This window comes from Giraffa tippelskirchi, chromosome 5 (genome assembly GCF_054371585.1).
Source record: "Giraffa tippelskirchi isolate mGirTip1 chromosome 5, T2T-mGirTip1v1.2.pri, whole genome shotgun sequence".
NCBI lineage: Eukaryota > Metazoa > Chordata > Mammalia > Artiodactyla > Giraffidae > Giraffa > Giraffa tippelskirchi.
The window spans coordinates 34,516,064-34,530,150 of record NC_137279.1 but is presented as its reverse complement, the minus strand read 5'-3'; the positions used below and the strand labels follow the sequence as shown (position 1 = coordinate 34,530,150).

General features: G+C 39.8%; 1 protein-coding gene across 27 annotated transcripts in view; it reads left to right on the top strand.

Annotated features, from left to right (window-relative positions):
- Positions 1–14,087, top strand: part of RERE (arginine-glutamic acid dipeptide repeats) — a 408,969-nt gene that overhangs the window by 243,724 nt on the left and 151,158 nt on the right. For all 27 annotated transcript variants that reach the window (XM_081490478.1, XM_081490468.1, XM_081490475.1 and 24 more), the window contains one exon: positions 8,267–8,371. In XM_081490478.1, coding sequence (XP_081346604.1) covers positions 8,267–8,371 — 105 coding nt within the window. The remainder of the gene's footprint in view (positions 1–8,266; positions 8,372–14,087) is intronic.

Sequence of the window (14,087 nt, the reverse complement as noted above, 5' to 3'; positions counted from 1 at the left end):
TACAGCATTTTTATTGTTTTTATTGTTCTGTCTGTATATGCTTAGAACTTCATTAGATACCATAACTTGTCAGCCATTTATTTCTTTATTCATCCATCATTTAACACATTGTTGAGCTACTCATAGGGCTCTGTAGGTGCTGGGAACACCTCACTGAATAGTGTGCTGTCTCTGCCGTTGAACAACACGTCATAGTCTTTTAAAAATTCTATTGTTTGGAGCTACTTTTGGACACAAAAGTTACAAATACTGAATTTCCATGTATCTCTCTCCCAGTCTTCATTTGTGTTAGCATCTTACGTAATTATAGTATAGTTATCAGAACCAAGAAATAGCATTGGAATAATGCCATTGAACCAAAGACCTTATTTGATTTTCATGGTTGCCTTACTTCCTTTGGTTTGCTAGAAACAAAAGACCACAGACTGGGTGGCTTATAAACAACACGAATTTCATTCTCAGAGTTTTGGAGGCTAGAGGTTCCAGGTGTGTTTGTTTGTGTATGAGGCTGCCCTTGTGTTTGAGTTCTGGTGAGGACCTGGTTCTGGTGTGCAGACTGCTGGCTTCTCCCTGTATCTTCATGTGGCCCAGAGCAGAGGGGGTGGTCTGACTAGCACCACAAGATTTCTTGTACCCTCCCCTTTTCTTTTTTCGTTTTATTTTTGCCATTGCTCACTGCATGTGTGACCTTTGTTCCCCAACCAGGGATCTAACCCATGCCCCCTGAAATGAAAGCAGAATCTAAACCAGGGAAGTTCCTCTCCTCCCCTTTACCGGTAACTTCTTTCTTCAACAGTGAAACACTCAGCTCTTTTTTTTTTTTTTTTTAATATATTTATATTTGCTTATTTTTATCCAATTCTTTGATACACTTAGTTTCAGAATTTGTTATCCATGCACCTGTGAGAAACACATTTATTGACTGCATCTTAGTCTTTAGTCTTATGTACAGTCCCTGGGGTCACACAAAGAGTCGGACATGTCTGAGCGACTAACACACTTTTTCACATAGTGTATATTATGGACAAGAGCCTGTTTTCTCAAATTATTCAGGTCAATTCTGTTTTTCATAGCTCCCTAGGTGTGCTTGTATTATTATTTATTTATAGTATAGCTAGGTTCACCTTTGTTAGACTTTCATTCCAGCTTTGGTTCCTCTTCATTGATTTGAGCTGTTTAGTTTTGGGTGAAGGAGGGTTTGTGGACTGTTGCTGTGGCTCCAGGGTTCAGAGCTGTAAGAAGATCCAGTCTTGAGCCCCACTGCCATGTTCCCATTCCCCATTTCTTCCCTCCTCTTGCCTACCTACCTGGTACAGATAACCGATCCCTTTACTTCTTAGTTTATTCTTTTTGTATTTTGTTTTCACAAATGAGCAAGTACATGTCTAATTTCTTGAACCTTCTTCTTTCTTACGTGAAGGATAGCATACTCTTTTGTACTTTGCTTTTTTTCATTTTGTGGTTCTAGAAATTGCTCCATGGCAGTTCATTCAGCTCACTCTTTTTCACAGCTATGTAGCATTCCACTGTGTGGCTGTGCTCTGGTTCATTCACCTGCTCTCTTATGTGTAGGCATGTAGGTTTCCAAGATGTTTCAATTATAAATGATGTGGCAGTGAGTATCCTTGTGCATATGTGATTCCTTATTATTGGATGAGTATCTTCAGGGTGGGTTCCTAGGAAAGGGGTTGCTGAATTGAAAAGTTTATGTATGTATGTTTCCTGCCCTGAGAGCATATACTGATTGCATTTCCTCCAACAATGTCTAAGGCTTTCTGTTTCCCAAGAGAATGTGTTATTTTAAAAAACTTTTGCCTGCCTGATTGATAGATGAGAAATAGTATCTCAGTATTGTTCTACTTTACTTTGCTAACAGTGAGTGAGTTTGAGCATTTTTTCATTTCTGAAGGATATTTTTGTCTATATTTCTATCAATTATCTGTTCATGTCTTTTCTGTGGGTTTTTATCTTTGTCTCTCCCTTTCTAAAAGTTCTTAATATGCCTGTTGCAGATATTTTCTCCTACTTCTGTCAGATTTCTTTTAATTTTATCATTTTAAAAATTATGCAAAGCTTATTTCTGTTTAGCCAGACTTACCAGTCTTTTCTTTCATTCCCTCAGGACTTTGAGTCATAGTTAGAAAGTACTTACTTACACCATTTTTTCTTTTTTTGAGGGGGTGGGGTGGGGCAGCTGTGTCAGGTCTTTGTTGCTTCTCTAGTTGCAGTTCAAGGGCTTGGTTGCCCTGTGGCAGATGGCATCATAGTTCCCTATGCAGAGATTGAACCTGCATTCACTGCACTGGAAGGCAGAATCTTCACCTGTGGACCACCAGGGAAGCCCCCTTACCCCACGTTTTATAGAGGCATTCTAGCTGACTGACCCACTCAGTACCGTTTACTGTCTTTACCTCAGTGGTTTGAGATGCCCGCTTTATTTCCAGTATGTATTCTGGGCTTGTTGTTCTGTTTCCTATTGTCTGTTTATGTGCTGGTGCTATACTCTTATAGAGGCTTTATGTGTGGGCTCAGTCATGTCTAACTCTTTGCAGCCCATGGACCACACCCCGCCAGGCTCCTCTGTCCCTGGGATTCTCCCAGCAAGAATTCTGGTGTGGGTTGCCATGACCCTCTCTGGGGGATCTTCCCAACTGAGGGATTGAACCGGTATCTCCTGTGTCACCTGCACTGCAGGTGGATCCTTTACCACTCAGCCACAGGGGAAGCCCATAGAGCCTTTATAGTATGTTTTAAAAGTTTGGGAAAATGCCATGCTGAATTTTCCTATCCATGAATAGGGAATATTTTCCCATTTGTTTGTGTTTACTTTTGTGTCTTTGAGGAGTATTTAAGAATGTTTCTTAAACACTTAAGACAATTAAATTTTAAAAGTAGTGAGGCAGAGAGGATTTAGTGGCAGTAATGTTGTATATTGTTGTATTTAAAGCAACCACTAAAACTCTTGAACCATGGTTCAACAGAACGTGAACTGTGAACTTCCAGATGTTCAACCAGGATTTAGAAAAGGCAGAGAAACCAGAGATCAAGTTGCCAACATCCATTGGATCATAGAAAAAACAAGAGAGTTCCAGAAAGACATCGACTTCTGCTTTATTGACTACGCCAAAGCCTTTGACTGTGTGGATTGCAACAAACTGTGGAAAATTCTTCAAAGAGCTTGGAATACCAGACCACCTTACCTGCCTCTTGAGAAGTCTGTATGCAGGTCAAGAAACAACAGTTAGAACTGGACATGGAACAATAGACTTGTTCCAAATCGGAAAAGGAATACATCAAGGCTGTATATTGTCACCCTGCTTATTTAACTTATATGTAGAGTACATCATGCGAAATGCCAGGCTGGATGAAGCACAAGCTGGAATCAAGATTGCCGGGAGAAATATCAATAACCTCAGATACTCAGATGACACCACCCTTATGGCAGAAAGCGAAGAAGAACTAAAGAGCCTGTTGATGAAAGTGAAAGAACAGAGTGAAAAGCTGGGCTAAAACTCAACATTCAAAAAACGAAGATCATGGCATCTGGTCCCATCACTTCATGGGAAATAGATGGGGAAACAATGGAAACAGTGACAGACTTTATTCTCTTGGACTTCAAAATCACCGCACATGGTAACTGCAGCTATGAAACTAAAAGACACTTGCTCCTTGGAAGAAAAGCTATGACCAACCTAAACAGCATATTAAAAAGCAGAGACGTTACTTTGCTGACAAAGGTCCGTCCAGTCAAAGCTGTGTTTTTTCCAGTAGTCGTATATGGATGTGAGAGTTGGACCATAAAGAAAGCTGAGCACTGAAGAATTGATGCTTTTGAACTGTGGTGTTGGAGAAGTCTCTTTAGAGTCCCTTATACAGCAGTGAGATCAAACCAGTCCATCCTAAAGAAATCAGCCCTGAATTTTGGAAGGACTGACACTGAAGCTGAAACTCCAGTACTTTGGCCACCTGATACAAAGAACTGACTCATTGGAAAAGACCCTGATGCTGGGAAAGATTGAAGGCAGGAGGAGAATGGGATGACAAGAGGATGAGATGGTTGGATGGCATCACCAACTCAATGGACATGAGTTTGAGGAAGTTCTGGGAGTTGGTGGTAGACAGGGAATACTGGTGTGCTGCAGTCCATGGGGTTGCAAAGAGTCAGACATACTGAGCGACTGAACTGACTGTAAAACTACTATATAGAGCAATACGCTCAGAACACTGTATCAAGATGGAATCTAAAAAACCTTCATATAACCCATAACGGAAGGCAATGGAAATGGAAGAACTAGAAACGGAAAAGAAACCTAAAAATGAAAAAAAATTCTATGCCTGTGCAACAAACATGACACTCCCTCTGTCCCAATGTTTTTCCCCCTCATTTTTGGTTAAGAGTGGCAGTGATAGCTGTAAACAAACATGCTACTCTGAGCTGTCTGTATAAGCTTGTGTACCTCTCTCTTCATGAGTTTCTCTGAGGTTTGCATGTCTGGGTGTATGAAGACTTGCTCAATTCTGGGTATAGTTTGAGGGAATGAATTTCTGGCCAGGGTTTCCATTTGTTTCTCTGCTTGTATGAGGAGGTTCTCTCTTCTTTTTCATCCCCTTCAGATGGCCCTCTCCCACTAGCCACAGGGCTGTCTAGATGGTCTGGTGCCCGGGGCATACCTTTGGTGCATCACAGCAAAGCACTTCCCAAGCAAGTCTTTTCCAGGAAACTCTTGTTACTGCTGAACAGAAGGACCCTCATACATGGTGCTTCCCTGTCTTTAGAAGCATCACGTTAGATATGGGGAATGCAGGACTGGGGAGGCTGTGAAAGCAACTGTTTCAGCAAGGTGGGCGTGATGGCAATTTTCTCCTAGCAGTCTCTCTTCTCCATTTCACAAACACTGTCAAATAATGTACTGTTCTGAGCTAGAGCATGAAGAAAGGAGAGCGCTAGAGAAAAAATACTGAGTGCTTAAAATGGTACACATGTACACACACTTTAAAATGTAAGCTCTTCAATACCAGGTGATATGAAACATACTTCAGAACGGATGCCAGCCAGTTAGAACCAACTGAGTGGCTGAGGGGCTTCCTGCTTAGGTCAGCCCTGTCTTCACCTCTGCCCAGTACTCAAGGCTCCTGAACTAGCAGGGACAGCTGCAGCTCTATGCTGATGACACTTGCTTTATTTTCTCCCAGTACTTTATATATGTGTGTGTGTGTGTGTGTGTGTGTGTATATATATATATATATATATATACATACATACATATACATATACAAAAAAAATCAGAATTTAAGTTTACATTTTCATAAATTTTGGCAAATTTGTTTGACCCCAAGCAAGACACGAGATGTTCCCATCATCCCAGAAATTTCTCTTCAGCAGCTCTTCTCTCTAAACTTCCCGCCCAAAACAGCCATTGTTCTGATTTCTCCCACCATAAATTCCTCTATGCTCTTCTAGAACTTCATATAAACAGAATAATACAGTATGTAATTTTTGTGTGTGTGGCTTCTTTTACACAACTTTTAGTTTTTGAGATTTTTCACAACATGCTGTGCATCAGTAACTCTTCCTGTGTATTGTTGTCTAATAATCCCATTGTAAAATATATAGTACTTTGTTTACCTGTTTCTTTGTTGATGGACATTTTGTACCAAGGCTAGTGTGAACAAACTTAAAAACAACAACAAAAGCACAATGAAGGAAGCAATAATGACAGAAGCAGAAATTTATGAGAAACATTAGGTCTAATTAATCAAGTACTTTAAAGAATTCTGATATTTTATTAAAAGTACATTTTGACCAATTGGGATTTATTCCAGGAATGCAAGGTAGGTTTACTGCTCGAGACTCTGTTAATACTATATACCATGTTAATAAATCTAGGAGAAAAGCTTATCCCCAAAACTATGGTTGTGATACAATTATTCTAAAGTGAGTGTCTTGTTTAATGGGAACACCCGGGAGGCATTTCCATTGAGATCAGGAAGAAGGCGAAGATGTCCTCCGTTTCCACTGCCTTCCACGTTTTCATTGTATTAGCGGAACAGTGCAGCTGGAGACTTCCTTTTGTTGTTTAATCGCCAAGTCTGGACTGATTCTTTGCGACTCCATGAGCCGTGGCTCTCCAGGCTCCTTTGTCCAGGGGATTTTTCCAGCAAGCATACTGGGATGGATTGTCATTTCTTCTTCCAGGGGATCTTTCCACCTCAGGTATTAAACCCTCATCTTCTTGTTAGGCGAATTTTTTACCACTGAGCTACTAGGGAAGCCCTCACTAGAGGCTTAAGAAAGGATGACGAAGAAGTGAAACTATGTTTATTTGCATATACAGTTAGCATTTGGGAAAACCTCAGAGAATCAATGATTAAACTATATCATATGCTAAAAAATTGAGTAGCAAGATATAAAATTAACATATGAAAATCCATACTCTTCCTATAATTAAACAGGAAACAGGTGAAGGACATAGTGGTAGATAAAACACCATTAGTACAGTTTCATAGTCATTTATCAGATGACAGCCTTCTCTTCTCACTGATCTGGGTTTTCCCTAAACCATTTGTGTTGCCCTCCAGTAAAGAATCTGCCTGCAATGTGGAAGACCTGGTTTTGATCCTTGGGTTGGGAAGATCCCCTGGAGGAGGTCATGGCAATATACTCCAGTGTTCTTGCCTGGAGAATCCCCATGGACAGAGGAGCCTGGTGGGCTACTGTCCATGGGGTCGAAAAGAGTCAGACACAATTGAGCGACTAAGCACAGCACAGCCATGTCCTTCCCTGGGAGCATTTTGGCAGTGTTTTTAGGTGTCACATTCATGGCGCATGTGGGTGCTTTGGGGCAGAGGCCAGGGATGCTGCTAACTATAGGAAAGCTGCTGTCAACAAAGGATTTTAAGTAAAATTTACAATTCATTTCTCTTCAGTTGCACCAGCCACATTTTAAGTGTTCAGTAATCCTATGCTGTCTTCTAATCAGTTGTATCCAAAGGAGCTTTAGGAATTCAATAGTACTTTTGTTAAATTTCTAAAATGGAGATTGTCTGAGATCATCTCGTCTTCTGCCCAGTACTGAGGCTTTGGTCACAGGTTACTTAAGCTCTGTGGGAAAGGAGGGCATTGCTTTTTGATTTGGCAGGAAGTGAATGAACGTCTACTGCCATGTTGACATCCCTCAGTTTCTTTTGCTGACACCTTGGCCAGTAGCAAGTGTGTGCCTGTTGTTAATGTGCCAGCTCATGGATCTTTGTGGGAATGGAATGCCTGCTCAAGCAGTGGGAGGTCACATCCCTGGAAGTGTCTCACACATGTTGTTGATGAACCTTTGACCCACCAATTCTCTCTACTCTGATCTTAGCCTTTGGCTTCCACTTGATGTTAAAGTTGCCTAAATGGCTGAGGGAGTTGAAATTCTTAAAACCTCCCTGCCTTCTTGGGAATCCCGGAAGTTTTCCCAACACTCCAGTGTGTGCATAGGTGTGTGTCATGGGAAGGTGGGCGGTACCTCATGGTGCGATGTAAATGACATTTACATTTGGTGCCTGGAAACTCTGCTTTAGAAGTTAAGTAATGTAGAGCTCTCAACTATATTGTGGTCTAACTTATGTTATGTTACTAGATGAACCTGCCTTACTGCTCTTTACTGTAGTATTTTGATGGAAAAGTATTTTCCAGTGTAGTCATTTAATGTTACCTGAAAATTTGGGAAGTGTGTATTTGTATATTCAAACATGTGTATATATTTAAAAAGTTAAAATTTCTCCAGGTTTTAATTTCCAAGACAATGAATTTCTTCCATACTCAGTTACACATTCTCTTTATCTTAAGGCAGCAGGAGGAAAAGGCCCATTGTGCTTTGATGATTACAAAGACTTTAGATGGATTTTTTGGTAAAGTAGTATGACTGTGGTTTAAATTTTCTCCCCAAATGTTCCATATCCTTTTATCCCAATCCTGCCCTTAGTTTATCTTTGTTGTTTAATTTTATTCTAAGACTAAAAGACTGAGATAAAAGTAGTTATGTTGTAAAGTTGTAGGTAAAAGCAGTCATGAAACAAAAAATATATATTATTGGACATTTTCTTATTTTGGGGGGAAACTCCCATTTTTCTGAAAAAATAATTAATGAGTTTGTCACCATATTCTGCATTTTCTTGGAGTACTATGGATTGAGTTACATCTCCCTCACTCCTACTTTTCCAGCAGTATTTTGATTTACAAAGCAGTTGAGGGTATTGCTAACATTTTTTGTTTGTTTATTTTCAGAGGGAAGTGTAACATCTCCCATTTTTCTGACATATTTGCTGCTAGAGAGTTTAAAGCCCGAGTGGATTCATTCTTCTACATACTAGGCTACAACCCTGAGACAAGGTAAGTGTATCACATGGGCCCCTAGGTTGAGAACTTTAGCTTCTCTCGCTTGTGTATGTGTGTGTTCGTCTGCACTTCTGGACATATACTCCTAAGATGAAAAGAGAGAGAGACACACACAAAGTCCTGTAGTCAATCTCTTTGAAAAGAGCTGTAATGTCTGTGGTATCTAAAGCAGCTTATTGGTTGCTCCCCCAGCCCCACCCCCCTGCCTCACTCATTGTTAAGAAAAGGAAAAGTGAGAAATTTGGGTTTGTGGAGAGCAAGATAAAGATGTATGTTTCGTTGGTCTGTATTTTGAACTTATTATGAACTGTACTCTCATGCACATTCAGTCAAACCTTCCGTTATACTGTACTGAAAATACTAGGACATTGTGGGAAGTTTGTTGATTAGTAATTTTTTCCCTTAATAAATCCCCAGGAACACTCACTGAAATCTCTCTAGTAAGACTGCTAGTATAAGATGGATACATCAATTTCTCAGCCATCTTGGTAAATAGAATTATTACTTTTTGAATGAAAAGCAACAGAGTCAAAATACTATAATTTAACAGAAGAAGTTGTTTGTCTCTAATAGACTGTAATTTTAACTCATCCCATGAGAGAATGTCTGTAAGACTGTATGTATTCATATTTATCTTGTATCAGTCATGTGACTCTGTGTTTTATTAAGGATTTTAAAAAAAGAGAGAAGGTCATTAAATGACCAGGTAGTCTGTGCTTGCTCAGGACAGTCAAGACATAATCTGTAAGTATAGCGATTTAGAAAGAAATGAAAGATGCTTGGTTCAAGGAAGTTAGTGGGAGAACTACGTTAAGTATAATTGTACAGTGTGTGTTGTTTTAGTGAAAACTTATTTCTGGGAGATGCTGAGAAATGATAGATAACATTTAGAATGTTGCTGTTTAGGTCAGCCAACTAGGGTCAATAAAAGGCAACGAATTCTTTTTTGTGGTTGTAAGAGGCTACATTAAGCTCTGTTGGAACATATATATTATTCTTTCTCTCCATATGTATACTAGACAACAACGATGGGGTAATAGTCACCTTTTTTGCTTACCTTTAAAAAAACAAAGCGATGAATTTGAGCTTCATTTTCATTTTCAAAAGTATGCTCTATTCCAGTGACAGAGAAGGTGATCAGCGGTAATATTTAAATAGCACCTTCTGTTTCAGAATGTTTATTTTACATATGTGTTAATTAGCTGCCTGGTCATATCTTTTTGCTACCAAACCATGCCTGTAGCAGCACTTTTACAGGCTCTGCATCCTGAATCACTCTAGTGCTTGGCCTTAGTCCCATTCGTTCATTTCTGTTCTTGTTCCCTGTGTCCAGCTTGTGTTTGGTGTAGTGTAAGAGCTTGGGGGTTGTTGCATGAATTGAGCAGTTCATCAAATAAACCTTTAATGTGTCCTTGTAAGTGGTAAGTTGGTGGCAGGTCTCAAAAAGTGAGTGTGAATATTTCCAGTGGTGAGCCAATGTGATCCAAGCTCACTGGTTTCACCATGAACACTACTTTCTCCCTCTGAAGTTCTAGGTTTGATGTACATGTCCCATAGTTTCTCAAATCATCAAAAGTGTGTGTGTTATTTAGCAGAGTTTAGAAAACTGTGTGTCTTCTCTTCCTGGCTTATGCACAACCCAGTCCTTAGCATGCTCGGGGTGCATGCTCTTTGTTTCTGCCTTTGTTTCAGGTTTCTGAGGGAGGGGGCAGTGTGATGAGCTGGTTTCTGGTATGGTTATCCATCATTTGGATGAGCGGGACCAGGATGGGATGGTGTCTGCCAGGTGTTGTGTGCTGACTTAGTGCCCCGAGTCATCTGGGGAGGATTATCAGACTGTTGTAATAATCCTGTGAGATGGTGCACTGACTGATCAGTAAGACCACCGGAGGTTAAAGAATGGTCCTGTGACTCCTAACTTTGATGACTGTTTCCCTCCCTTTAATTAGTGTGGGAACTCTAAGTGAGCAGCTAAAACTGAAGTCTAAGATGAAGTTATTTCCATAGCAAATTTTCTGATAGTAGTTAACAGTTGATTTATGTAATTTTCTGTAATTTATTTAGCATCTTAGCCAGCACTGAATGTTAGGTTTTTTTCTTCTTCTCACATTTATCACAGGTCCTTTTATAGGCTACTCCCCCCCCAACTTGATTATTACATTCTTGAAAGCTCTGAAGATCAAAAAAAATTTCTAAGTTGGAAGCTAAAACTCATTTGACCTTGAGGTCAAAGTTGGCCTGAACTAATATGAAACTTTTTATACTGCTAATATAGTTCACTTTGCTTTTTGCACAACTTTTACTACAAATTACCAATATGATAGGATAGGGATCATTGCTCAGACACTGCTGGGGTATTACGTGATGTATAAACTATGGAACCTCCTAAATCCAAGAAGTTCTTACTTCTGAAAATCCTCTAATCCTAAGGATCTTAGCTCAGGGATTGTGATATTGTGCTCTTGCTAACCATGACATTTAAGGAACTAAACTTGAGCAAAAAATACGAGAGTAGATGTTTCTAGCTTTAGTGAAGACTTATTAGTCATTCAGTTGTGTCTGGCTCTTTGCAACTCCATGGACTGTAGCCCACCAGGCTCCTCTGACCATGGACTTCTCCAGGCAAGAATATTGGAGTGGGTAGCCATTCCCTTCTCCAGGGGATCTTTCTGACCCAGGAATTGAACCCTGGCCTCCTGCGTTGCAGGCAGATTCTTTACCATCTGAGCTACCAGAGAAGTCCTTTTAGCTTTAAGTAGAATACAGACTACAAGGGGCTGGCAAATGAGAGAGAACGTGGAACCTTCAGTAACTGGAGTTTGTTTTAATGTTTCTGCACTCAGGGAGTGTTCACTTCTGCTCCATAGATAAGCTTCACTCCAAATTTACTTCTGCAGTCAGCATGCCCTGCAACATAATGTCATTATGTTCTCATTTTCTTTGAACGGTCTTATCTAAAATCTGGTTAGAAACTTTAAATCAAGTCAATAAATTTCAGCTCAGAGGTCCTAGTACATAACACCAAGTAGCCCGTGTATATGTATTTGGCCAAAACACCAATATCCTTGGTTGAACTAAAGTAGGATTGGTTCTTGCTTAGAAGAAGAGCCAGGCATAGAGACCTAGTTCCATCCATCCATTTCCTGTCCCTGTTGCTTGTTTGTCTAGTACCCCATGGCCATTTAATCTGACTGCTTGATCCTTTTGTTAGACCAGCTGCCTGGAAAGATCTCCCCTTTTGGACCCAGGCAGCCTGGGTTCTCACCTGTGCTGCCACTTCATCTTTGTGCCCGTTGGTAAAGCTTGTACTTCCTGGACCGTTTTCAGCTTTAGTAAAATGGAGAAAACAAAAACTAGCAGTAGTAGTTTTTGTAAACTGTCATGATTTTTAGTTGCTTCCCAGAAATTGCAAAAATAATTATAAATTTTCTTTTGAAGATTGAGAAATATCTTTTTTAAAAACCCTGTAAAATGTTAAATAAATCCAAAAGCAAAACATGAGCTACTTCCTAAGAAGTCTGCCTTCTACCAGGTAGATTGTTAACTGTGAGATTGATTTTGCTGACATGTAGAAGTCTGAGCACTGGGGATTCTTGCTTCTGCTTGGAATATTATAAAATCTTTGAAAACATACAGTTGCTAAAAATGTATGGTAAATTCCTTCATTGATCATGATGAAACTGACTCAACAGTTACAGTAAGTGTGTGTGTGATGTTGATGTGAAATAATACGTTTCTACAGTCAGAATATTTTATTGAAAAATTTATGAGGCAAAATTGAAAAAAAAAATATTGAGAGAGCGATTTGGGCTTTTTATTGCAAATGAGCTTGTTCTCCATGTAGCTCGGGGTGGGGATTATTGAATTTTTGTTCTTTCCCTCATCTTCCCATCCCCTCACCCCTGTAGGTTCAACCTGTTGGCCAGTGCCATGTGTGTGCGTGCGTGCGCGTGCATGTGTGTGTGTGCACACGGGTGCGTGTGTGTGCACATGGGTGCATGTGTGGGCATGAGAGCTTTGACCTTTTCTGAGTCTATACCTTTCATTTCTTGGAAAAGTTTTCCTTACCTTTCTGCCTCAGACCAGTGAGTTAGGAGGGGAAGGAGTAAATAGTGAGTGGAGTCCTAGGAAGAACAAGTTTGCAGAGTGGCCATGTGAAAGAGGTGCCTTTATTCTTAAATTATTAAGCATGGATTTTCCCAGGATCCAGTCCCTTTGTTTCCCCTTGCTAAATAAGAGTACCTTGGGTCTATAAGGTGTGTTTAGGAATAGTAAGGAAAAAGGGATAGTGAGGAGAACATGTTATTTAAAATGTAGCATTCTGTGTATCTGCTGGCCCCTGGGCAATCCCACTCTGTAATACTGTTTTATACAAGCATCAGTGGACTCTTCCAAGATTTTGGCTGTAGCATGAAACATCTGATTATATTCTTGGTTCTTTGCTTCTTGAACATGAATCATCTCTTAGTAATCAGGTAGAAAGCAAGTGGATCACCTGAATTCACCTGTGCCCTCTCTGTTTATCTTTTTCCAGGAAGCAGGGTTTTTTTTTTAAAGCAATATTGAAGCTTAAGTATTATTATCCTTACATTTTATAGTAATCATAAACAGAGGCACTTGCAAGAATTTGTATTTAATCTTCCTCATGACAGTGGCAATCATGTTATTAATCATAGCGATATTGTTTACCTGACACTGTACTGAGTGTTATACTTGCGTGATTTATTTTATTTTACTTTGTTTAGAAACAGTCTTGACCATACAGAACTGTTGCAAGTGCAGTAGAAAACCTCTGTTTAACTGAACCATTTGAAAATGATTGTCACCAGGAGGCTATATCACACTCTAATAGTCTGTGTATTTCTTGTGAACAAGGGCATTTTCTTACATAACCCCAATATTGCCTTCAGAATCAGGAAATTGTCAAGGAAATGTTATTGCCCTGGAGTTCTCAGACCCTTCTGAAGTTTTTAAACAAAAGGTTATAGCAAAAGGAATCCAGTGCAGCATTATGTGTTTAGTTGTCATAGGTCTGTTTAGTCTCTTTCAATCCAGACAAGTTTCTCCTTCCTTTACCATGACGTTGATGCTTTGAGAGATTATCGGCTAATTGTTTTGTAGACTGTTGCTCACTTTGCATTGATGATGTTTCCTTCTCATTAGATTTACATCATATATCTTTGACAGGGACACTGCAAATGTCGTGTGTTCTTTTTTCTACATCCTGTCAAGTGTTATACAATTCTAGTTTGTCCCATCACTGGTAATGTTCATTCTCATTTGCTGAATAAGGTGGTATTTGCCAGGCTTTGCAATTGTACAGTTTCTCTTTTTCCTTTTATAATTGATGACCATTTTGTAAGGCAGTTGCTTTGAGACCCTGTAGATACCTTCTTCCTCATAATGGTTTGAATTATTCATTTATTTATATCAGGGTGGACTAATGGTTGCCAGTTTTATTCAGCTGTTTATAATCTGTTGTCATTGTTGTTCAGTTGATATGTCTTGTGTGACTCTTTGCAACCCCATGGACTGCAGCAGCCAGGCTCCTCTGTCCTTCAGAATCTCCCAGAGTTTTCTCAAATTCATGTCCTTTGAGTTGGTGGTGATAGCTGACCATCTCATCCTCTGCCACTGCCTTCTCCTCTTGTCCTCAACCTTTTACAGCATCAAGTTCTCCTCCAGTGAGTCAGCTCACATCAGGTGAGCA